Source organism: Chenopodium quinoa, unplaced genomic scaffold (genome assembly GCF_001683475.1).
Source record: "Chenopodium quinoa cultivar QQ74 unplaced genomic scaffold, ASM168347v1, whole genome shotgun sequence".
NCBI lineage: Eukaryota > Viridiplantae > Streptophyta > Magnoliopsida > Caryophyllales > Amaranthaceae > Chenopodium > Chenopodium quinoa.
The window spans coordinates 3,412,790-3,439,808 of NW_018744537.1; the positions used below are offsets into that span (position 1 = coordinate 3,412,790).

The 27,019-nt window shown below is 35.9% G+C and overlaps 3 protein-coding genes across 5 annotated transcripts; 2 read left to right on the forward strand and 1 right to left on the reverse strand.

The window, feature by feature from the left end:
• The first annotated feature begins 2,509 nt into the window (after positions 1-2,509).
• LOC110698700 (coatomer subunit delta-like) lies at positions 2,510-10,302 on the forward strand. The gene is made up of 12 exons (XM_021876201.1): positions 2,510-2,691; positions 3,088-3,158; positions 3,867-3,906; positions 4,591-4,814; positions 5,060-5,302; positions 5,421-5,589; positions 7,908-8,209; positions 8,689-8,878; positions 8,978-9,131; positions 9,329-9,391; positions 9,518-9,614; positions 9,852-10,302. The coding sequence occupies exons 2-12, from the start codon at positions 3,156-3,158 to the stop codon at positions 9,939-9,941; spliced, it is 1,575 nt and encodes a 524-aa protein (XP_021731893.1). The 5' UTR covers positions 2,510-2,691; positions 3,088-3,155; the 3' UTR covers positions 9,942-10,302.
• Positions 10,303-13,881: 3,579 nt separating this feature from the next.
• On the forward strand, positions 13,882-14,807 carry LOC110698701 (putative glycine-rich cell wall structural protein 1). The gene has a single exon (XM_021876202.1). It carries the CDS (start codon positions 13,900-13,902, stop codon positions 14,383-14,385), a length of 486 nt encoding a protein of 161 aa, XP_021731894.1. The 5' UTR covers positions 13,882-13,899; the 3' UTR covers positions 14,386-14,807.
• Positions 14,808-14,916: 109 nt separating this feature from the next.
• On the reverse strand, positions 14,917-19,446 carry LOC110698702 (probable small nuclear ribonucleoprotein F). Of its 3 annotated transcripts, XM_021876204.1 has the most exons (7): positions 19,328-19,427; positions 17,376-17,413; positions 17,221-17,258; positions 16,279-16,366; positions 16,047-16,084; positions 15,854-15,918; positions 14,917-15,164 (listed from the first exon to the last, which is right to left on the reverse strand). In XM_021876204.1, exons 3-7 carry the CDS (start codon positions 17,224-17,226, stop codon positions 15,095-15,097), a joined length of 267 nt encoding a protein of 88 aa, XP_021731896.1. In that variant the 5' UTR covers positions 17,227-17,258; positions 17,376-17,413; positions 19,328-19,427; the 3' UTR covers positions 14,917-15,094. The 3 variants fall into 3 exon arrangements, with proteins under 3 accessions (XP_021731896.1, XP_021731897.1, XP_021731895.1); XM_021876205.1 differs by lacking the exon at positions 17,376-17,413 and having other exon boundaries at positions 19,328-19,446; XM_021876203.1 differs by lacking the exon at positions 19,328-19,427 and having other exon boundaries at positions 17,376-17,484.
• Positions 19,447-27,019: the final 7,573 nt, after the last annotated feature.

Below are 27,019 nucleotides of genomic sequence, written 5' to 3' on the forward strand. Positions count from 1 at the left end.
GCAGCACAACACTTACACCCTTCACAAAATGTTTTGGTTCGAACCCAAAATCATAGCAGTTGGTAGTTCATATGTTGCGGTTCAAACCAAAAACCCTAGCATAAGAGGCCTTAAATAAACTTTAAGGTTCAAGCCAAAAATCGAAGCATTTAAAGCCTATGTGTGTTGCGGCTTTTAACCTAAATCGCAACATTTGCATGATAAGTAGCAAATAAATAAAAAAATAAATATAAGTGGATATTCTATGAAGTACTTGTATTTAACACTTTCTTTTGTTTGCTCTACTTTCTTGATTTGTCCTTTTTTTTAACTTTATCTCGTGCTATAACTAGTTTAGGCTGAATCATATCGCTTTGCTTTCACATACCATGTATGTGAGGAGTAGTTCCAAAAATTTACTCTGATCTAATCTATCAATTTTTTCACCTAATTAAAAGTCAGTTAAGTAATAGAACCTATATTGGACAAATGAAATAAACATATGGATTGGGTTCGAGACCGTGGCTGGGACCAGGATCGAGACCAAGCACTAGTGCTTTTCAAACTACACCCTTTTCCTCACGTTAGAAAAAACTTGAGGAAAATTGTTAAATTGACTATTGAGGCATGTAGCCATGTAGGCATGTAGCACCATGATCTCAAGTAGCAAACACGCTACGCTGATTAAGCACCTTCTTGAGTCAAATGCATGAACATGGCTGGATATGCAAGAAGGCCCTCGGCATAGGGCCCATTTATTTGAAGGGCCCCCGGTATCAAATCGATAAATAGTCCAATATCCGTTTTCCAACCAAAGCCCATTTTCCTCCCCTCTCGTGTTAGGAGTACTCTGTCAGTCTGTCCCTATTTTTTTGCCTCATTCCAAAAAAATGAGTCAAAATTTAAAATCTTTTACCGTAAATTCTCATTAATTTATAAGAGATAATATAATCAAGTGCGGTTTTGTTGGATTTGTCTTATTGTATATTTTATTTATATCAAATTTTTATAATTTTTACGCATATAAAAATGAAGTTATATGCGTTCTAAGACACGCGTTGGAGACCATGAAAAGTCAAATGGGGAAAAAAAAATAGGGACTGAGGAAGTAGCGTATGTTTATTTACTTGTACATTGTAAGGCTCTATTTTTTTCAGTTAACTAAATAATCTCGAAGTAAACGTTTAAAATTTAAATTTATTTGTAATTTATAATTAAAGAAATATTTTTGATATAATAATAATAAATTGGCATTATTTAATACTTCCTCCGTATTTAAATAAATGAAACATTTTAACTTTTATGGAGTTTTAGGAAGGTTAGTTGAATTTATTTATTAAAATAATAGGTAATGGGGATAAGTTTGAGGCGAGAGAAGAGAATAAGGGGTTTTGTGAGGACCATTAATTAGTAGTAGAATGTTATTAAAAAGTAGAGAGAATGTTATTTAAAAAATATAGAGAGAAGTTGCTAAAAAAGAAAACGTTGTATTTATTTAAACACGACCACAAAAGGAAAACGTTTCATTTATTTAAACACGGAGGGAGTATCTGTATGAATGTATTTTTATTATAACCATCAAAAGAAGCATTTTTTTATAAACCACCACCAGAGGTGGCTGAGGCCAAGGCCTTATTATTTGCTCTTAAATTGAGGAAAGAGATACGGGTTCAGGGAAGTTATCTTGGAGTCAAATTGCAAAATCATCATAGAAAGGCTGTCAAAGGCTTCGCTATCGTTGGAGATTGATACTGTCCTTGGCGATATTCTTGATTTGTGCTCAATTTTTTTGTCTATTAGTTGGTCTCATGTGAAACGTGATGGGAATTGTGTAGCCCATAACCTTGCTAAACTTGTTCCTTTTGGCCTTGAGCAAACTTGGAAAAACTATTGTCCCCAAGAGGTTGCTCCTGTTGGTAAAATACCTGTCGATTCGAATAACAAATAGAGAAGATGAAAGGGAAAAATCTCGATTGATGATCTCAATAGTACAGTTGTGCCGCAGAACAGAATCTAGTGCATTAGAGGCGAAATACGCCACCGTCGGTACAGGTTTCCCGATGATGCACGCCCCCAATGTTAACACAACTCTCCTCGTAATTCGTGTACCCGAACTCGAAGAGTGAAATTACTCAAGAACTGTTCATATCTCAAACGAAGAGTGGAATTACTCAAAAACTGTTCAAATCTCAAATTGATGGTTGGAAATATATAAGAATATGACAATACTTTGTTTGGGTAGTGGATGGGAATAGATGGGGAATAAATAACAAAAATACAAAATTACCCTTATTAGTCTTTCTCCTCCATTCTTTTCATTAATGGCAAAAATGTCATTTTCCACTTATTCTCATTTCCATCCATTTATTACCTACCCTCCATAGATAATAAATTGGTGGGAATTCACCCCATTTATTCCCAATCCCATTCCTTTCTTTATTCCCAATCTCATTTAACAAATAAGAGATTTTTTTTTTATTTGAGATTAAAAGTCCGATTCCCACCCTCAATTCCTATTTACCAAACACCCCTGAGAAAATAAAAAATGTACAATACAAGTATTAATAAAATAGAAATGAAAATCAAAATAATAAAAAGGTGCAGCTCCAAATCTCACAATCACTTCTGAACAAACTCTCTCTCTTTCTTCCACACTCGCTCTTTTGCTCGGAGATCTACCATTTCTCCACCCTCCGATTCGATTCATCTCAAGTAAGCCATTTTCTCTCTCCTCTTTTCTTCTTCTCGCCGAATTAATTTCAGTTTGAGATCTACCATTGTTGATTTGATTGATTATATTTATGATTGTTTTATTGGATCTGATTTTTCGTGCTTCGTATTGTTTGAATTTTGTGATTTTCAAATGAATTTGTTTGATTTAGTGTTAATTTGATCAAAATTGTTTGATTAGGGTTTTTTGGATTAGAAATTTCCGGAATATATCGTAAATCAGTTAATTTGGTACTGCATTTGTGATTTGTAATCGGATTATGGTGTTTTTTTTTTTCAATTGTTTTGGTGATCTAGAGATTACATTTATAGATCTTCTGCATTGCTAATGGTTAGGGTTTTAAATTATGCTTATTAATTTATGACATTGTATTGCAGGAAGTTTGCGTGAATTTGTCGTTCGTTTTCAATTGATTTTGAGCTTTGGGATTTTGTGAGGCGTAATCATGGTAAGTCAAATTCTTTGCAGTTTCCTTTTTATTGCATGAAATTGCCAATGTTTTGTGGCCTTTGCGTTTATCTATAATTTGCTTGATTTCGAAGTGATTTTGGATGAAGCTTATGAAATGGTAGTAAGCCGAATTATCTTGATTGTTTCTGTTTGACTCAACCGAACAGCATATGAAGTCTACTTTTGCATCACATTAAATCTGTTGAACATCCGATACTGCTCTGCTGCTAAAAAGGTTTTAGTGTGCAAGTAATATTGCTTTTATACGTATTTTAGACAAGAATGACCGTTGTATTATAACTTATTGCGATCTCTAGCTATATTGTTCGCCTTTCGCCTTCTTGTACGACGTGCACTAGAATTGGGGTTAAATTTCTCCTTGTTGTGCACATTCTATTTTCAATTTGTTGAAAGTTGAAGCATTTTATATAATGCACATGACCTTCACTTTGCGGAGCGCATCCTTAAGTTGTTTTGGTATCTGGGGGTAAATGAAATGGAATCGAGTACCTTTGCGTTATTTATTTAGTGAAGAAAAGTTGAGAATTTCTTTCCTTTTTTTTGGGGCCATCAGAGTGCCTGATTGTGTGATTGACAAACAGGATTTTGCTAGCTTGTTAGGTGATGTGACAAATTATATATTGAAGTTTCTTTCTGCATATTTTATCTGGCATTGTGATTGATTGTATGATTCTTGATGATGCAGGTTGTTCTTGCCGCCTCCATCATCAGTAAATCTGGCAAAGGTAAGATACGTGTCTCTGTTCAATTAGCATGCATTCATTGAATCTCATGCGCCTTTTTTTGTTTGCATTTTTGGTGTTTTTTTTTTTTTTTTTTTTTTAAAAAAAAGGAGTTCAAGCTATTGTCTTCAGACGTCTCATACTCCAGTTCTTTATTACTTTTTCAGTTATATATCTTTGAGTTTTCCACAATTCTCATGTTTTTAACTTTCTAGTGGTGCCCACACAACTTCAGTAAATTTTTATAGTTTATATTGTACACCTCATTACAAAGGGACACACATAGGCGCAGAAGGACCTTTATTGCTCTAGTGCACCTTGAGCTTTTTTTTATGTTGATGATGTATGCAGTCCCATAGATCCTTTGTAGTTTTGAAGTTTTTGCATTGTGTTTTATTTTAGTTAAATTATAAATCAAATGCAGATTTGGAGGAATCTCACTATTGATGCTTAGTCTAGATTTGAATTAGTGCCTGCATATAGCTAAAATATGCTTTTGGCTCTTTAGTTTCTGTTCTTTGCTCATTGAAGGTATCGTAGGACACGGTTTGTGGATAGTATGGGAATAGATGTTGCAAGCATAATTTTTTTGCAGGGAGTCTTAGAGTATTTGATGAAACTTTGTTTCTGTGTTTACGTCTGACTTTTGTTGTAGTGGCATTAATTCTTTTTCCAACTTCCTTGCAGCTCTTGTCTCCAGGCAATTTGTGGACATGAGTCGCATAAGAATTGAAGGCCTCCTTGCTGCCTTTCCTAAGCTGGTTGGGACTGGAAAGCAGCATACTTATGTTGAGACTGAAAATGTCCGATACGTTTACCAACCTATTGAAGCTCTTTTCTTGCTTGTGGTTACTAACAAGCAAAGTAATATTTTGGAGGACTTGGAGACTTTACGGATGCTTTCTAAACTTGTATCCTTCATATGTGCTTCCTCACAGACTATAAGCTCACAATTTACTTCAATTTTTGTTGACTGAATTGCTGGAAATTAGATTGATTTCCTTTCTTACATGTGTGCATGTCCGTGCTGCTGTTATTCTTGTTTTTGTGTGTTCTATTGCTCCTTCAGTACTGTAAAGCTCCTCCTCTTTCATGTTGCTGGATGTGGTAGTTAAATCTTACTGTCTAATGAATGTTATTCCTTAAGCATACAAAGGTACCAGAATATGCTTACTCTTTGGATGAAGAAGGAATATGTAGAGCAGCATTTGAGCTCATATTCGCCTTTGATGAAATTATTGCCCTTGGGCACAAAGAAACTGTCACCGTTGCACAGGTGAAACAGTACTGTGAGATGGAAAGTCATGAAGAGAAGTTGCACAAGCTGGTGATTGCAAGTAAGATTAATGAAACCAAGGATATAATGAAGCGCAAAGCTAATGAAATTGAGAAAAACAAGGTATCATTTTCTTTTGCCTCTCTCCCTGCCTCTATGCTGTTTCTATCAGTGATAGACGGGCAACTGGATTGTTGTATACATGGAAGTTTGTCAATAAAACGATGTTTGACCTTGGCAGATGGAAAAGAGCAGGGGTGACAAAGGTAATTACATGTCGTCCATGGGTTCTTCAAGACTGGAAAGTACTTTCAGTGACATGAGCATATCTAGCAGCACTAGTGGATTTGGCAGTAATTCTGGGTTTGGACCGTCAACTGATCTGGATTCATTCTCCACCAAACCAAAAGGTATGATTCAGATACTTTATTTGATAGCTCAAATACTTAATCTTTTGACAGTATCATCAAGGTAAGGGTAAGGTTGTGATTCCTTATGAATATTCGACTCCTTCTAGTAATTAAGGTAGGTGGTTCTTTAGAAGCATTGGGGTGATTCTCATGTTGATTGAAAGCTAGCCAGAGTTTTTTTTTTAAAAAAAAAATTACCGAGTATTTTGTACTTCCTCTGTGTCACAATTATTTGACATATTTCATTTAGGCATGTTTGCCAATGCATAATTTCAAATATTAATATCTTTGATTATGTATAACAAAAAATACTCCCTCCGTTAAATATTATCTGCAACTAAAGTACAGTTTACGGTTGCCAATGCAAATTTTAAAGGGCAAAGATTAGTGAAAGTTAAGTAACTTGTGGCATGTAATTAAGGTGAAGAGAGAATGTAATCAAGTGGCAAAGGTCAGCCAACACCGCCTTAACCAACACCACTACCAACCCCACGAAGCCACTACCACCACCAGCCCTACCCACCTCCAACCCAGACCACCCCACCACCCCAGACCACCCCACCACCCACCCAGACCCACCTCCAACCCAAGACCCACCTCCAACCCAGACCACCCCACCACCAAGACCCACCTCTAACCCAGATCACCCCACCACCAAGACCCACCTCTAACCCAGACCACCCCACCACCCACGCCACCAAGACCCAACCCTAACTCAGACCACCCCCACAAAACCACCACCACTACGACCCCCACGAAACCACCACCACTACCACCCCCACGAAAATCGAAATCTTGAAATTAAAAACCCAGAAAATTCGAAATCAAAACCCACAAATTCGAAATCAAAACCAGAAATTCGAAATCAAAACCTTGAAAATCAAAACCCAGAAAATTGAAATCCAAACCCATAAAATTGAAACCAAAACTCAGAAAATCGACGAAGAGGAGAGAGGAAGACGAAATCAAAACTCGGAAAATGAAATCAAAATCAGAAAACCCAGATTTGCTGTTTAAAGTCCCGATTTGGAGAGTGAAGGATGATGAATTGGAGAAGATGAAGGATGAAGAGGAGAGAGGAAGACGAAGAGGGTGATGAATTGGAGAAGATGAAGGACGAAGAGGAGAGAGGAAGACGAAGAGGATGATGAGGAGAGAGGAACCGGAGAAGACGAAGGACGAAGAGGAGAGAGGAATTGTTATGAAGGATGAATTGGAGAAGATGAAGAGACGAAGAGGATGATGAATGGATGAGGTTCATCAGGAAGAATTTGAAATTATTGGTGGTTGGGGTTGGTAGTGAATGGAGGGATTAATTAAATTAGGGAAATTTGATTAGTTTTAGGTTAATGTGGTTAAATTAAGTTAAGGGCAAAATTAAGAAAATCAGAATTTTTAAGTAAGGGTAAATATTAAATTTTAAGGGTTTTTGTTTACTAAAAATGGAATAAAAACAGATAGTTGCACATAACCCTGATCGGACAAAAATTACAAAAGTTGCAGATAATATTTAACGGAGGGAGTATAAAAATTTGATATTTGGATAATAGATGTTGAGACGAATCAAACAAGACTGTTTATTTCTTATGAATAAATCACGCAATGAAGTCAAAGTAACATGTGAATAGTAGTGCTAAAAGTCAAAGTTGTTGACTAAAAAGTAATGGAGGAAGTATATATAATGTGGAGGGACGATTACACACTTTTCTCATACTTCCTCCGTTCTAGTAATATTGCAACAATTGAACTTTTACACTATTCATCATGCTTGTTTGACTACACAAATTATGTTTTATACGTAAAGTAAAATATAGTCATGTGGGGCCTTGCTAGATTTGTCTCGTAAAATACTTTCACAATACCAACTTTTTATAATTTTTACTCTTATATAATTATAGATATTTAGCATATAAAATGTACTTTGGGATGCGTAATTTCATCATTGTTGCAATATTTGTGGAACAGAGGAAGTATTTTTAAAGCTGACTTTATAATTTCTGACTCTGATGTTGGTTTGTTGTCAATAATTGCATCATTAGAAGTATATGGCTATCCAATTGTTACACATCTAGAAAGTACTGCCAACTGTATACATTAAGGTCTAGTTCTTTGGGGTCTGATATAGGCTGCTGATATTGTATCTCTGTCATATCAAAGGTTGACATAAATGAATCGTAGTCTTAACTGTTGATCTTGCCTGTATGATGTTTTTTCTGTACATGATGTATTCTTTGGTTTGTTCTATTATTCTTGGTAAAGAGTTGACCTGATTTTCACTCTACCACTGCTGATTCTCTTTGTTTGGTTGGTGGTATCAGGTCGTCCAGCAGCTCCTGTTTCTGCTCCACAGAATATTGGTATGAAGCTTGGTAAATCACAAGGAACAAACAAATTCTTGGAATCCCTGAAAGCAGAAGGTGAAATGATTGTTGAGGATGTCCCACCAACATTAAGCAAATCTAAGGCTGCTGCTCCACCTCCTACTGATCCTCTAACATTGACTGTGGAGGAGAAGCTCAATGTGACACTCAAACAAGATGGAAGTCTCAGTAACTTTGATGTACAAGGCACTCTGTCTCTTCAGATTCTTGAGGAGAAAGATGCTTTTATCCAAGTTCAGGTACTTCTTTCTGCTCCTACTTTTCTACTTGGTGGCCTTCCCAAGTCTTAGTGCCCCCCTCAAGACCATATCTCATAAATGAATTCCCAGTCTCTAATTTGGCATGTGATGAAGTTAGGAAATAAGCAATAAAATTTACTATAATACCTTAAGTTTCTTCCCATGGTTAATTTGTTTCCAATCCCTTATCCCACTCATAATACATGCTCCCTTTCCCCCTCCCTAGATATTAATCTGTTGGGATAGTGGGGTTTAATCCCCGTCCCATTCCCAACAAAAAAGTCTCATGCCAGTGGTTGGGATTACAAATAATAAACCAAGCTTATAGGCCTCCAAGCAAACACCCCATAACAGGATTAGTTCTGGTTTATTGTATTTATTAGTAGTTCAAGTTGCATATGCTTCGTTAATTTTTAAACTATTTATGCTAGATATCATGCTTTCTGCTATAAATGGTTTGTCTGCTATGCAATATGCAGGTCGAGTCTGGTGGCAATCCTAGTGTCTTGTTCAAAACGCACCCTAACATCAACAAAGAGCTGTATTCAAATGAGGGTATTTTGGGTCTTAAAGATCCTAACAGACCTTTTCCCACTGGCCAAGGAGATGGTGTTGGCCTTCTAAGGTGGAGAATGCAGAGTACAGATGAAACAGCTGTTCCTTTGACAAGTGAGTTTATTGCTTTGCATACTTATCTCTATAATATCTACACCTGGGATTTTTGATTTTGTTGCTTTTCATCTTCTCATGATTTATCTTTTATGGCAGTCAATTGCTGGCCTTCCATTTCTGGAAGTGATACTTACGTCAGCATTGAGTATGAAGCTTCAACAATGTTTGATCTACAAAATGTTGTTATCTCGGTACCCCTTCCTGCTCTTAGAGAGGCACCAAATGTAACGCAAATTGAGGGGGACTGGAGGTGAGTGAAAGTGATTAATATGATACTAAGTAATTTTTATAATCTTGGTTAAATATGTCAACACTCAACAGTCAGTATTCCTACTCATGGATGATTTGGCTTTCTGCTGGCATTGCTGTAGTTTTTTCATGTTGTTGGGGTCCAATATATGTTTACAGTTCTGGAAACTTACACTTCTGCATATATCTCTTTAACAGATATGATCCCAGAAATTCTGTATTGGAGTGGTCCCTTGTTCTGATTGATGACTCTAATCGCAGGTGAATATTTTACTATGGAGTAGTATCTGCATTCCTTATGAAAGATAATGTAGCAACTGAAAATTATGTTTTATGGTAGAAAAAAAGAGTTGAAATGTTGAATATTGATCTTTTATGATGTTGCAGTGGTGCTCTGGAGTTTGTTGTGCCTGCAGCAGACTCATCCGCTTTCTTTCCCATCTCTGTGCGATTTACTGCTACAAAGACATTCAGTGACTTAAAGGTATGTTTTTTTTTTTTTTTATAAATACCAAACACCATTATATATAGTCAATGTTGATGCTGGGCTTGAAATATATGATTTGTGTCAATACTTTTTAGAATTTATTTGTTGTTTTTTGTAAGAGTAAACATTGATTCAGGTTTCTTTTCTTATCAGTTATATGTTAAGGGCTGCTGATTCTAGTTTTGTTTATGTTCTGATTTAGTTTTTGTTTTTTATTTTCTTGTGATTGTGCAGGTTACCAACATTTTGCCTCTAAAAGGTGGACCTCCTCCCAAATTTTCACAAAGAACCCAGCTTTGCACAGAAAACTACCAAGTCGTCTGATGGAATCACAATCTCGGCATCATTTGTCATATGGTTTTGCTTGTGCACCGTAGCATTTTAATGGATTTTTTTTTTCATTACATGCTTTGATTGTTGTTGCAATGTTGCATGTAGTTAAATTGTTTACATGTGATTTATTTTTGCAATTTGTGTAGTAGCCCACTGTTGAGGATTGGTTTTTATACAACTTTGTGAGGACTGGTTGAAACTAGCACATCGGAATTTGAATAGCATCTTGTAATAGGTTAAGACTTTAATTGTTGGAAGGAAATTTTAAGCTTTGTAAAATATACTCTTCCTGAAAATAAACAATGTATGCAATGAATCATGAAATAGGAAGTTTAATTTGGTGGCATTTTCACTCAATTTGTACCGTTGTTTCTCGGAGAATGGCAACATTGCCTAATATGTGATAGATTATGGCCTTATATTATCATTGTGTGGACTTTTGTTTTAAATTCTATCTATTAGGGTGCTGTTTATGGTACTAATGTTAGATGTTTGATGCGCTAAGGCCTAGATTTCCTTGTCGCAAATCGAGTCTTACTTCGCCAATATAAATCTATGTGGCCTGGACTTCCATGTGATGGAGGTAAGAAGACTACAATGTGTCTCCCATATATGGTAATTTGACACAAAATTTAGATAACGAAACAGATAAAGCTTTCAAAATTCTTACCTTTCACAGCAAAAATGTTGCACAAGTTTTTTTTTTTTTTTTTTACAGAATTTCCTATCAATATTCTACAATGATTCGTAAAGCTTGCTAACTTAACTAATTTTTGAGTTTGTACTGTATGTGCATTCCTCATCTTTCTGAATTTCAACTAAAAATTTTGTGCCATTCCTCCTCTCCAGTCTGCATGCTTTTATAAGAACATGCGATTAAATTTCACATATTTCTTTGATCCTCTTTTTCAAGGTTTAAAATTTCTGATGCAAAATCTTTCCGAATGTCTTTTGAATTGAAGCCATCTTTCATCTTCATCTTCGTTATCACCGCCTTTCCACCTGCCTCATACAATGCCTGTATTTTTTATTCTGAACTAGTACTCGCTTGAGGATGAATCTGGAATAGGCACAAGAGAAATGATTAATGAATAAAAGAGGTTAAGAACAACTATGTTATTAAAGTACAGGATAAAGTTAAAAAAAAGCACTTTTAGTTCTCACTTGAGGATTATCAAAGCTCATAGCTCTGATCATGAACTCCCCTCGACTAGTCGTCAATTCATCTAGTATCTCAGAATCATCTCCCTCCTCATCATCGGGAGGTTCTCCTTCCTGATTACAGACATCAAAGTAAACTATGTGTGGCATATTCCGGATGTCAATGGTCTTCCTATGAAGTGGGAACTTCGAAGCTATTACATATGGTCAGGAGGTGCAGTGGTGGAATTGTGTGTTCAAGCTGGGGCTGCAGTTCCTGATCAACATATGCCAACTACGAGATTAGATATAGGAATTCCAGTTAAGTGTTGAGGAAGCTGAAAAGGTGGTTCGAATTTAATGGACTCCAATACCCATGTTTATAGTTGTGACGTTCCTCAAGAACCATGTCTAGAGTTGCACTTTCAGCAAAAGAATTACCCTTCTATTGTAATGCCTCACTGAAAGGCTTCGCAATTCTGTCAGGTCTTGATTGTGTTAATAACGTATAAAGTATTTATTATTTACAAACTATAGAATTTGGCTCATAAGTTCGCAAACCTCAGACCTTGCTTGAGTACTATTAGCATTCTCAATTTGTTTGTGAGGTGATGTGTTTTTGTTGTCATTGGCTAGGTTTAACCTCTGTCGAGTTTTGGTCTACTGCTGAATAAATTGGAACAGCAGAATAAACAAACAAAAGCAGTACTACGCCTCTGTTGTGCTGTATAATTTTCCACGTGCAACATAGCTAATACTTGAGTAGTTTGCTTGCATTTCTAGGGTGTTGTGCAAATTACAAACATTCTTCTGCGTGATCTGTTCATATTGGTTTTTCAGGAAAATAAATATCAGTTAACAGAACATATGATCATTATATGGTATATAAACTGCAGACTCGGGCACACACTCCCGCTATAGAGCTTGTATAATGAGTCATACAGTCGCACAATGTTTCTTCTGTTTTTTAGATATTGTTCTAGACAAAAAGGCCACAAACAAACATTTAGATGAGTTTATGTAAGAATAACAAAAGCAGGAGCAAACTGTAATCATAAACAGATGTAATTTGCAACTATATGGTATTATGTATGGATTGAATTTAGCAAAATATTTCTAAGAAAGTATGTGTATAAAGCATACAAACAAAACAGACCAGAGTACATCATAATATGATGTTCCAATAACCTAGCATCTAATTAGTGACAAACTGTATAGAATAACTCGTCCCCTAATGAATCAAGTTTCGTATATTCAAAGGCCACCTCACTTGGCAGCTGCAGCAACAGAATCAGTGTCATCAGTTAGAGTGGCAAAGCCAAGCAGGAGGCAGCAGCCCAGTCTGTTTGTTAACCTTCTTCACTAGTGGCAGCAGCATGCTGCAGATCTCAGCCACATCTCTCATGGATCCACCAGACCCATTTCCATTCCACAATGTGAATGCTGCATAGTTTCCATCAAGGGCCTTGAGAACGGTACTTAGGTGATATCCTTGGGCTTGAGCAAGGGTCGAGATTCCCTCAGCCTCTTTCTTCTTGCCATAGAGGTCTGCATCAGCTCCTTGCTGGCAAGTGTAGAATGCTGCATCTGCTGATGCCTTTTCTGCCTCAGCTTGGTTTTGCCTCAGCTTGGTTTCTATTTGCTTCTTGAACCTGGTAATAAAAAGTTAGCATGTTAATTCAAAGCAGGAAGTAACTCAAGGAGATGAAACAGAAAATTACTACTCACACATTTATTTCCGATACTAGTATCTACTGTCATTAAAGTATTTATTAAGATCAGTAAAAAGATCAGGCCTTAAATTCGTTTAATTTGCACACCTTTTCACAGCATTGGAAGTTGGATAAGAAGGAAGCAACAAGATATAGTAGCCAGATAGAAGCTTAATTTTGCAAAACACAGAACAAACAGAAAGTGTCACAGGGTCAGAATTGTATGCTGCTCACATTTCCATTACCAGATTTGGTTAGCATTTCAACTTTAAGGTGCATTCACTGCATTGTACTACTAATAACCATTAACAGCTAATAACCTTAGTAGATAAAACTGAACTAGATAAGAAAAGCAAAATGTTAACCATATACCCTTAGCAAGTTTAGCAAAAACTGATTAGAATCAGTACCTTGATGTCATACTCAACAGTGGCTTTACTGAGGAGGTCAGCCCTGAGTTCTTCAGTCCTAGTGAGAGCATTCTTCTTCTCCACCTCGACTTGTACTCCGGCCCCTCTAAGGGAAACAGCCTTCTCAGCCTCAACTCCTGGCAACTGAGCCGACTTTGACCAACCGGCCTTCAGAGCAGCAAGCTCTGCATTTGCTTTTGCAACATCAGCCTCCTTCTGGTTCTCAAATATCTTAACCTCACTTTCCGATAAACATGGCGGTAAAAAACAACCTCAATTCAAGTGAGCCAACAACTTCTTGACTTCATTCATTATTAGCAATTGAATTTTTCAAGGACAACGCACTCGTATAGTTGATTTGTTCCCACAAACTGGCTTATACTTGTAGTTGTAACTAATCGGTCCATTCTACTTGTTACTAATACTATATGTTCTTATTATGGTAACGAACTAACAACCTATGACTCTATGAGTACTTTTTGTCTTTGTCTGCCCACTTGTAGTTTATTCACGAGTGCAATGCAATCTACCGCTCTCTCTCTCTCTCTCTCTCTTGAGGAGTGGGAATGAGTGTAGGATAAGGATGTCGAGTAACCGTAACATGTAAGCGTTACGTATTATAGTACATACTATATATACTGCATAACTTCTGCATAATTTGGCAGTGAATTAAACTAAGAAGTTATCATGGAGATAGTAAGAAGCTTAACCCTCATTTTTCTATTCTCTATGGCCTTGTTTGGCCTATGTAGTAGCAACCAAAGTGTTAATGCATCCACAACTCAAGCCAATAATGCGACCGCCTTGATTGTTAACCTACCACATGATATTACTACTTCCGATTATACTACAGTTACCTTAGGGGACAAGAAACGGCAGAATGGAGGTGGAGGTGGAGGTGGTGGTGGTGGTGGCGGTAGAGGTGGGGGAGGATGGGGTTGGGGAGGTGGCGGTGCAGGGTCATGGAAGTGGGGCCGATGTAGTGGAGGGGGACGAGGAGGAAGAATGCGACATGAAAAGCAAAGATATGGTCGTGGAAACTTTAAGTTAGGAGAATTTGCACAATGCATGGGAGGAGGAAGGTGCACAGGAATGAAGCTTGATTGTCCACTTCACTGTGGTGGATTTTGCTTCTATGACTGCATAATGTGCAAAGCTCATTGTCGACGATAAGCTTTGGTTTGTTCTTTGATGTCTTAAGTTCTAGCTAGTCTCAGGATGTTCCCTCCCCTTTTTGGTTTTTGCAACACACGAGCTTGTTTTTTTTGGTACTGAATGGCTAGCCATAGCAGCCGACCTAAATGTAGGGGCTAAGGCTTTGTCGTTGCTGTTATAGTATAACTAGCTATGGCTGACATTTCTGTGTTTGTTGATTGTACACTCTTGGTAAACCCATGTTATGCTCCGCAGATATCGTCAGTCTATTTTTTCAGTCTTGATCTTGCTCCTCTGACCCCATTCAATTTCAAGTATGCTTAATAATCACAAATGTTCTCAACTTCTCATGTACAAGGATTCTCTTCGATTATTAAACCAACTAATTGGAATGAGATGAGTATTTTTGAAAATATATTAGGAAAATCGTATTCCCAAATTCCCTTGCCCCCTTCGGTTGATCCCTACAATTAGACTGTCCAGTAAATTGACAGAACCCTCGTTCTACTTTCAACTGTTGCAATTAACATAATTTTGCAATGATCAAAATAAGAAATTTCTATTTTCATAAAAAGTTAATCTTTTACATCAAATGCATCACATCCAGAAAATTCAACAGTTACGCCTAACAATAACTACCTCACATGAGCTTAATATTACTCAATCTTCACTGAGTTTTTGCATAACATTGTATCAGCTGCATCTTGAGCAAAAAGGTTATTCTTCTTCAATCTCTGTCAGCATCCTCTATCTCCTCGTCCTCAGGAACTCCACGGAGATACAGTATGTTATTGCATCTAAACAAATAAAAAGAAAAAACACAGCACAATTCTAGTGTTAGTCTTGGGCAATAATGCAATAATGACATTTTCAAAAAGATAAACGCAATAATGCAATATAGTCTTAGGCAGCATTTGGTTAGGGGAAATAATTTTCAAAGATATCTAGATTTACCATTTTTCTCCTTTTGTTTGTAAAGGGTTGAAAATAATTTTCCTATACCGATAATAGTTTTCCAAAGAATGTAAAAGATCAAACTTTTCAAACAAAAGAATGACATGACACCACATTAATTTCCCAATCATTCACCTTCCTCCTCTCCTTCCCTCCATTTTCCTAGTTTATTGTCTCTTATCTTTCCTAGCAAGAAGCCAAACAAAGGAAACTTAAGTTTGTTACCTTAGAGATTTTCATTGCATCAGAATTAAGAAATTCAGCTAAAAAATGATTTCTTTTTAAATCAGACATACACTTCTTTTTTTGACAGGAAATCAGACATAAACTTCAAGTGTTTACAGTTAGGGTCTGAACATGAATTTCAAACTTTAAAGTGACACCGCTTCACCAATATTCTAACCAATAAAGTTGACAGATTAAACCATAACTTAACAGTTGCAATGTTGCACACAGAATTTTTTTAAAAGAGATCCAGAAACAAAAACCAAACTGAGATATTTATATTTGAACAGAAGTCTAGCTTAATAACCTGATAAGAATCTCTCCAAGATCTCCGGTCTTCTGGCCTTCAATATACTCTTCTGTGTTCGCCAGCTGCAACCAAGTTATCAATAAAAAAAAAAAAAAAACATCAGCAATTATGAAAGTCAATAATAGAACACGGATTAGAACATTAATTAATTCTTAAGAAGATGTATCATTCAGAACAGGCAAGTATGTACCTGTAGGTTCATGTACCCATCAACTGACACAAGATAGCCTGCAAGATTGCATAGGACAAACATTGTCTTACAAAATTCTCAAGCAAATAAAAAAAACATCAAAACAAATATGAAACTGCAACTACCAAAGAAATTAAGATATCATCCCCTCCTTTTCTATTCTTTTGGCTTAAAACCTATTAATAATGTTGGGCTCATGAGCATATATATAGGTGACGAACAAACACGTTACCTTTGTACTCCATTCCCCACTTCAGCTTCACAATGACTGGCTTTCCAGTCAGATTGTTCAAGAAAGGTTTTGGGTTAACTGGGACAGTCTACACAAAAAAAAAAAAACAAAGGGAAAAAAAAAAAAAAAAGGCTTCAAAGACTGGTAAATCAGAAGAGAAAAATATGCGAAAATGTGGTAAAAATCCACAAAACTTACAACTGAATATACACACTGCAAATGAATAAATGCCCCCCCCCCCCCACCTCCCCAAATTCAGGGGCTAACGCAATCTAAATGAGCAGCATCTACAGTACACAGGGTATCATACAAATCAACATTACATAAGTACCTCTTTCCCCATTTTAGCTAGCAATAAAACTTTCATGCATGCGAAGACATCGGTTACAATAATGGTTTTGTTATATGACAGCAGGACAACAAAGGGTTTACAAGGGCTACGACCAAGGAAAAAAACGCATTTGAATGTACTTTACAGAGGGATTACATAACAGCCTGATTTCTGATATGACAAGCAAAATCAAGGGTTTAAAATTCATTAGCAGATGATTTAAGACCAAGACATCACATAACCATCATAACATGACAAAAGAATGAAGTTATTAAAGAAAAAATAGTAAATCCCATATATGTTGAGTGCTAATCACAATGAAACAGCATTACAGTGGCATGCAAATGTCATGTTATGATCCTGCAAAATGACAGTGGCATGCAAATGTCATTCACAATCATGAAAACATTTTCACATGCTGGCATACTAAAAAACCAAGACAATACCATCATACATCAATTAAATCAGATAACAATCAGCTATGCACTTGTAACCACTGACAAATTACACTCTGAACTTGCTACTAAAAACTGCATAATAAAAGAACTATGTATATAAGATTGATCTTTGCATATAACACCATCACCAATATAGCAAGAGTTAGTGATTACCGCCATTTTAGCTTCACAGTCAACAGCGTCCTGCAATCCTGTGGAAAAATGGGGCAAATGGTTATTAACTTATTGAAAGACGCAATGCACAGCTAAAAGAACTACAAATTTAAGTGAGGAACTGAAACTTCAAAATAAATAGAAAAGATGATTACCCAAAAGAAAGGAGCAGTCAATTAGCTATCACAGAAATCTGAAATAGCTTCAAGAATAAAAACATCAAAAAGACACCACAACACACACATGCAAAACTAAAACAGGGATGAAAATCAGATACAAAAAAGATGAATTTGGGCTGGAGATAAGTATAATAACCCTAGTAGTTTAAGTGCAAAAGTACACTTGAAACAAGGTTACAAATAGATTGTATGTCGGTCAGTGCTCAAAGTCTTCATACATGTTTCTGAAAGAGGAATTATCCAAGGAATAATACCAAAACAACCAGCATCACTTCAGTGTTCTTAGATCATGTGATGAACTTATTTTTTGGCTTAATATTTCTGGTTTAATAATGCAAGTAACTGAACATTAAAGCTTAAAATTTGATTGATAATGGCGTAAAGATTACAAAAGATAGGGTTAATAGCTTAAGGCTATCAGTCTTCAATAGTGAGTTTAGCTCACAACTCTCCAAAATGGCTTTAGGCCATGACTCTCTCTAGGTTTCCCTAATAAATTTCTGCCTACCCCTTCCTTTCCCCTCTCCCTCTATTTATACTAAGGCTAAAGACTATTAACCTAATAATACTAAACTTCCCAAAGTGCCCCTCCTAAAGCTAGTCTATTACACTTCCCAAAGTGCCCCTCCTAAAGCTAGTCTATTACAGATCATTTCATAATATATGGCCTTAACATATTAACTACTCTATGATAGAATTCCAATTTCCAAATTGATTCATCACCAAGGACTCAAGCTTTGATGTAACTTGAAAATTAGTATATTTATGAAAAGGTAGCCTTCATGGCTCGTGTTACTTCAGAAGCATTAAGATGATAGGTTGATAGGGCAGCCATCAACCTACAACAGAACCTTTTCTGCAATCAGAAGATAAAGTGGCACAAACTTTATGGCATATTGTATCAAGGGTGAATTCTTCAAACCATCAGATCCTGCCCATTTATCATAAAGATGAAAAGCTGAAATGGAACTCGTATATGTAAAACTAATAAAAGGTCATCTCCTACAGAGCATATCAAGTTAACAATACCTCAAAAATAAAGATTCGAAATGACAAAGTCGAAGGATCTCAAAGAACCAAATTTTATGGTAACTTGATAAGAATGTACCTAATACATCAAGATTTAACTTTAGGCATAATAATCCTGTAGCCTGTTGCTTTGCTGGACTTGGAACAAATTGAATAAGTACAAGAGAGCAAGACCGTCAATATCATGAATTCCTCAAAGTATAACACTATTCCATCATTAAGGATTAACTAGGTGTCAAAGCGTAAGTGTTTTGGAAGGACCAGCAAATAGCTCACGACGAGAAGCAGGTGAAATTAGAGAATTTGGTTAGGTAACTTGGGTTGGCTTAACAAACTGCTAAATAATCCCACATTCAGAAGCAGATAGACACCAGCACCTTTTTGGCACTTGGGCTTTGACAAGTATTATGCTTTATAATGAGCAATCTAAGTGCCACCAGCATTTCCCAGGAATGAGGACAAAGTGACAAAGTAATGAATGCTTAAGGTTCATGGTGTTGCATAAACAAAAGGTTCAGAATTGCTTCGAAACCAACAGATTAACAATGGCTGGCACGATGGGCACTGTAATGTGAAGGTTGACAATCTTGACATGCCATACCAGCATCCAACTTCCGATACCAATACTCTACCATCATATACCATGACCCAGTAGCCATAAGCAGGGGAAAAGAGATTTGATTTCATATTCAATTATCTCCAAAAATACATAATTTTAGGGGTATTTGATTCAATAATCATATTACGCTCGTAATTTTCTTTTCTTTTGGATATGATGTTTCATAATCTAAGAATTTACGAACCCTAAACTTAAAGCACTGATAATTAAATTAGATTAGATCAAATATAAACCCTACATTGTGAAATTGATGTGATGATAACAACAACAAACAACTTACCTTAGAAGCTGCTTCAATGGGGGATATAAGAATTAGATTCAACGGAGAACGCTTCAATGGAGAACGTTGAGTGCGCTTCAATGAAATAACTCAGAGAGGAATGGAGGCCTTTAAAAGCCATGACCCGCCATAGTAATATAATATGGGTCTGATAAATAAATACGGTGAATCTTTATATGATCGTCTAATTACGATATAGGTGTGTTTTATAAAGGTTTTAAGTAAACATGTTTTAAATATCAATAATAATAATAATAATACTAATATTACTATATACTAAAAGACGTACTAGCAATGACACGTGTCATTTTTTGGTGTGTCCTTAATTTTTTTTTATTATAGAATAAAATCTTATACGAAAATAATTTATTATATATGTTAATAACAAAGATAATTACTTTAAATATAAAAGATTTGATTTACCTTTTCACACAAACATTTATGACTATAATAGAAAATATTAATATGATTTGCGACATATAATGATTTACTACACGAGAGTATTTATTATTTTTTCCCCTAAAGTTGTTTATTTATTTATTAGAATTCACAACAGAGTAGTGCATATACTTTTACTACCCCTTGAATGATAATAACCCCGCTCTTTCCCTTCTCTAAGTGAAAATGAGTTATTGTATTAAATTATTTTATTTTATTTATAGAAACATTACTATTTACAACCTTAATATATAAAAATTAGTTAGACTATACTTCATAATATTAATATAAACACACACAAAAATCTCATGAAGATCAATATTACAGTATTATTTATTGCCCTCATCCAAAACATGTTGATACTATATATAATTATATATTTGAATACAATATCTACACATCAATATTTCAATTACTTAATAGACAATTTTATTACTTTGTATTTAAGAATATCAAATTATTCAATTTATACTTATTATATATATCCACTTATCTTTCATATTTTAATCAAAGATTGTCCATAGTGTTTTTAGGTTTTTTGTTTTATTGTTGTAAAATAACCAATTATATTGAAAAGTTGATATTAATTTTTTAAAATTGTCGTGCATGGCACGAGACCTAACCTAGTTTTTAATATTTCCATACACCAAAGCTTGTATCAATTCTTTGTAAGTTTTTTAGATTTTTATAAAAAAAAAACTGAAATTACATTAATTAAACTGAGTTTACAATAAAAGAAAGGACAGTAAAGTAACATAAGTTACTATTGGCATAAGAAGCCCTTACCCAATACCAATTAAGGTCATTAACGATATTTACCTTTAAGTTATTACAACGCATATAAGACTTACCAATATACATTTAAATATGCGATGGGACTATTGATAGAACAAGGGATGTTGGTGATGATGTTTTGTGTTGTGCAAGGTATTTTCTAACATACAACTAAAAGTCTATCAATGTTGCTGAAATGACGGAGACAACTCAAAATCAGTATGCCTTACCCTAAGGGACCCCAATAATTCAAATGGATGAAATTTTCTTGAGATCTATGCTTCATACATGTCAATCACATTTCTTGCGATCTGACAAAACCATATCATATACTCCCTCCGTCCCATAATATAGTTCCTATTGTGTTTTTTTCACGGTATTTATTAAATGGGAAGAGAAGTCGAAAAAAGCTAGACAAAAGTTAGACATAATTACAAGGCAAGTGTATAATTTAAGGGGAAAAAAGTGAAAAGTACAATTATAGACAAAAGCTAGAGAGAGAAAGTGAAAAAAGTACAATGCAAGTGGATAAGTTAAGGGTAAATTAGGAAGTTCAATGAATAAAGTCAAAAAATAAGGATATAATGGTCTTTACATACTATTCAAAAATAGAAACGGGAACAAAATTTTGGGTCTCTAAAATAGGAAAACAAAAACTATAGGGATGTAGGGACTATATATTCTCATACAAGGTCATGATGTTGTAATGACTTTTACCGTTATCACATACAAATGGTGAAATGGGTTTAACAACACCTACTACCATCCTCCTTCAACAAGGGTTTATGTAAATCTGAAATTGAAATTTTGCTACATCTCCCAACAAACATAAGTAACACCATGATGAGTGACATTTATGTCACTCTTAGGGGTAGTGTTTAGGTCTCTTTCCTCCTATTTTTCTTAGGTTTTTCTACCTCATTTCTCCTCTTATGGATTCTTTATGTGTTGATGAAAAGTATGCTTATTGTTTTGATAATTTTTATGCATTATTTTATCATCCCCATGCTCTTGTTGCTATCTTTTGTAGGTTCCATGGCGGTCCTAAGCACGGTGGGAGGCCCCTTGGCCAAGTATGGAGGCATGAACAAAGGCAAGAGGAGCAAAAGGGAAGGATAGGAAGCAAGAAGAGGAAGTGCAAGAGGATGTGTGGCCGAACCTCTGAAAGGTTTGGTCGAACCAAGGTGTGGTCAAATTTTTGAAAAGTTTGACCGAACCTCCAAGGTGCAAAGGAGGCAGTTTCAAACCAGTTTTCAGCAATTTTGCAGGAAGGGTCGAACCTCAAAATTTCGACCAAGCAAGGATCAGGGAGGTTCGACCGAATCTACCCAGAGTTCGGTCGGACCTTTTCCCGATCTCAACCGACTTTATACGGACTATTTAAGTTCTTTTTTAGACCGTTTTTTAGGGAGAGAGATTAGCGGAGTAGAATGTTTTTAGAAAGAAAAACTTCCTCTTAGTTAGCACCTTAGTTCATTTAATTAGTGGATGATTTAGTTTGGAAACTCTGAAAAAATCTAATCATTGTAGAAGAAACTTCAAGGTTCATTCTCAGATTTTCAGCATTTATTCAACATTTGAAGCTTCAATAGTAACTTATTTCACTTGTCACTATTTATTTTCTGATTTTATTTTGTTATTGCAAGTCACTTGAATCTCTCTTAGTCTTGATAAATTGTTGTTGCATGTTAGTTTTATCCATAGTGAATCACTTTAATTTATTAATCCGAACTTTCAGTGATTTACTCTCAATAATCCCAACTTACATTTATTAGGGAGCACTATGAAATTTTGGGTTGATTTTCTTCCACTAGGTCGATTTACCAGTAACTTAAAGAAAGGGTGAATATTATTTTGTAAAAGCCATGTGTGATGTGTCGCAACATAATTGGTCCAATTTTTTTTTTTTTTTTTTTTTTTTTTTTTTTTTTTTTTTTTTTTTTTTTGTAAAACAAGAAAAAAAAATTAAAAACCCTTCCCAGCCACCATCCTTCCTCCCCTTAGCCCTAACCCCCAGCTCGACCGAAATTCGACCACTCGCCTCCCCTAACAACCGATAACAGCCGGTCGCCCCTCCCTACCCCTAAAACCACTCGGGCGACCCACCTACACCATCGAAACCACCCCTCTTCCTCCATCCCCAAAATAGCCCCTCCCTTCTCAGGTCGATGAAACCGCCCCTCCTCCCTTCCATTGTCGTCGAAACGAGCGGTTTTTTAGCCCCCTCAATTGGAGATTATTGCTAAGAAATTAAATGTAATTGTGTTACTCAAGGTTTTTGTGGTAGATTTTTTTAGATTTTTTTTTTTACAAAAAAAATTAATAAATAAATGGTAGTTATTGTTCTCAAAGTAGTCATTATGATGGTAGTTGTTGGTAAAATTTTCTTAAATTTTAACAAAATTACCCTATATCTAAAGTATAATACTCCCTTAGCTTTGTCCCTTTTATAGGATACGTTTTGACTTTTACACGTTTGTCAATACACCTATTTCACTACAAGAAACAACTAATTTCCGACGGAAAAATTCCGTCGGAAACATAGAAAATTCCGTCGAAATCAGGCTTTTCGACAGAATTCTGTCGGAGAAAGTCTGTGGTAACAGCCTTTGTCGGAAATTTGACCTTTTCCGGCGGAAATTCCGTCGGAAGGCGTTATTCCGACGAATTTTCCAACTGATCTAATTCTGTCGGCGCTGTTTTTGACTTTATTTGAAATTCCGTCGGAAATTTCTGACAGAAATTTCCGTCGGAATGGGTTAGGAGTATTCCGTCGGAAAAGTCAGTAAAAAAAAAAAAAAAAAACAGCCCCCCACCCCACCTGTCCAGACCACCCACCCCCACCTGTCCAGACCACCCACCCCCACCCAGACCACCCACACGCACACCACCCCCACCCACACCCACACCACCCCCACCCACACCCACCCCAGACCACCGTATCGATCTCCACCTGGCCACCCCCACCCACACCCACACCACCCCCACCCACACCCACCCTAGACCACCGTATCGATCTCCACCTGGCCACCCCCACCCACACCCACCGTATCTCCACCTGGACACCCCCAAAACCACCGTATCTCCACCTCGCCACCCCCACAACCCACAAAAACCACAAAATCGAAACCAAAAACCGAAACTTCAAAAATAAAAATAAAAAAAAAACGAAATTGAAACCACAAAATCGAAACAAAAACCACATAATCGAAATAAACAATTTATATATTACATAGTCCGAAAATCCGAAAAATTACAAACTTACATTACAAAATTTAAAAAGTTATATTACAATTTCATCATAAAAATTAATTATAATCATAAATTTTTGGAAAATAAACCTAGATCTACAAACTAACCCATATTTAATCTATATTTCCGACCTTCTACGGTGATTGACGGCGGACGACGCAACGATTGGTGGTTGAAGGAGGTGTTGAGCGGCGGTGGTTGTTGCGGCTGTGGTTGTTGTTGTTGCGATTGTTGATGTTAATAAGAGACGTAGATAGAAAGAAGGAGAAAGAGGAGAAGGAGAAAGGAATGAAAAGAACAAGAAAAGAGGAGATGGAGAAGGAAAGAGAAACGTAAAAGAAGAAGGAGAAGAGAGGAGAGAGAAGAAGAAGAGAGGAAAGAGAAGAGGAAGAGTGACGGAGAGGAGAGAGAAATGAGAATTAAAGGGGGAACCGGGTTTTGTTTAGGTTTTGTAAGGTTAGTTTTTTTATTATTTAATTATTTTTCGACGGAATATTCCGTCGGAAATCTCCAACGGATTTTATTTCCGCCGGAAATTTAACGTTTCGACGGAATAATCCGTCGGAAATTTCCGACGGATTTTATTTCCGTCGAAACATTACATTTCCGACGGAATATTCCGTCGGAAAGCCCATAAATTCCGACGGATTTTTATTTCGTAGGAAATCCGTCGTAAATTTTCGGCGGAATTTCATTCCGTCGGAATTTACTGGATTTCCGACGGAAAAACATGTCCGTCAGAAATGGTCTGTCGAAATTCGGCTGTTTTCTTGTAGTGTTTGATTATTATTCATTACATACTTTTTAAAATTATAACGATTGAATATTAATATATCATTCGTTGAGATGAATCAAACATGATCTCACATGATTCTTTTAGTTTTGTGAGTATATTTGAAGATTTCAATACTCTCTCTATCTCAAAATACATGACATAGTCAACATTGCACACATGTCAATGCACTATTTTGACTTTATTTAATTTGTATATAATTAAATATTAATGAAAATTATTTTAAAAATTATATTTTGAAACTTTATATATATACCTATTTAACAACATATTTTATGATAAAATATGTTTTTATCATGTAGTAAAAAATTATGATCAAAACTAATGCATGAATAGTGAAAAAAAAGTCAATGTCTCATATATTTTGGGACGGAGGGAGTATTATGAATAATATTTAAAATCTAAACATAACCAATAAAAAGAAACAGAGAAAGTATTATGAATAGTATTTAAAATTTGATAATAATCAATAAAATGAAACGGAGGGGTACCCTACTTATGAATAGTATAGATTGTTCATCTTCTCTGAAATTATTGTTAAATATACTAACTCTCTAGTTGTTTTGCATGATACATCAATCAATTTGATCATAATTGAGAAAAGGCATTGGTAGCAGTCTTGCTATGTCTGGGTTTTAACTGATTAATTTATTATTATTATTATTATTATTATTATTATTATTATTTATTGATCCAGAGCAGGTATTGCTTGGGTATGGATCGGAGCTTGAAACCATGTACTACTGTATGGAATGTTAATAATCACAAACTGTTGGTTGATAGGCTTACCAATTTGCCTGATGAATTGTTGATTCGGGTGATTTCGTTGCTACCCACCAAGGATGCCACTGCTACTTGTGCCTTGTCTAAGAGTTTGAAGCGTATTTTCCCTTTGCTCACTAGCCTCGACTTTGATGTTTCACCTATATCTCTTTGTTTGAAACAGCCCTATGCAATTAAACGTTTCCCCACTTTCGTCACCTTTGTCAATACTGTACTCCAAGCGCACAAATCGCAGCATCTCACCAAGTTTAGACTTCAAGTTAGCGGCGGGGACTTTGATACAGTCTACTTTAATTGTTGCATTGGTAGTGGGTGTAGTCAAGGTTCCCTCCCTCACTTGAAATCTCCGCAACTAAACACGTGGATCTCTTATCCATTGACCCTTTGTGGCGGCCTTAGGGAGCTTGACCTCTGTATTCTGGTGAGAGAACCAGGCGACGGGCAGCTGCCCCCAGCTATTTTCACTCGATCCCAATTATGCATCGTCTTGTTAGACTATGATGAGTCGTGGTTCAAGAATCTTTTCAGCAAATAATTAACCTCATTAGACCCTTGTCTTATGTTCAACATTTATCATTGCGCGGTAACTTAATGCAGGTATCTCTCAATCTCTAAATTTGTCTGAAGCTAAATTATCTTTTTGGTTTTCTTCCTTTTGTAGTAAAAGGAATAATGTTTGGTTTAACCTGTGGTTCGTAGTAGGAGTTCGACTATGTTGATGAAAAGGTCTTAAAGGATCAACTGCCGGCGTTTCCTAATCTTAAACATCTAGAGTTGTGTAGGATTGATGTAAAATGCTGGAATAAACTGTTGTTGCCCTTTCTTAACTGTTCACCTGTTTTAGAAACACTCGTTTTTCAAGAGGTTGGTGTGTGGTTTTAGTATTATCTTATTACGTACATGGTATCGGTTACATATGGGCAATCTAATTAATATAGCTGTTTATTTTGTTGGGACTCACTGAGAATGAAGGTTCCCGTATTCTGTCCGTCTATTAGAGAGAAGGTGCTGTTGGAACGAGATTTTTTTAGTACAGATCATGAAGTTCCTGTATGTTGCAGATTTCATCTCAGAAGAATAGGGATAAAAAAAATACTTTGGAATAGAACGCGAATTGGTAATAACCAAGTTTTTTCTGAGACATGCATTAGTTTTGGAGGAACTAGTCATATACTTATCCCGAGATTGAAATGCAGTTCCATATCAGAATCAGATATCAGTCGAGAACACATTGAAGAATTTACCAAAAAGCCTCAGTCACCTGTTCGATTCAAGTATTGTGATCACCATAGTCCATGTTAACTAACATCTATCTATTCATTATGCTAGTATTACAGTAATATTGGTGAAAGGTCTTTGTGCTTCCAAAGAAATTCCTGAAGCAAATACCAGTTGCTTTAAAAACTTCGTTTGAACTGTTCGTGCTCAATAAAAGTAGCTGCAAGATGGAGTCTAACAAGCTAGGCTGCACTCTGCAGATTATTGAACAATGGATTTCTATTTGACGGTTTTGCACTTACTATATTAATATTAAGAACGTATAGATATCCTACTATGTAGTCTGATTAGAAAATTTAGCATTTTTTTTCCAAGAATTTTTATTTTATAGTGATATATAATGATGAAAAACACATGTAATAGCTAGGTTTGGT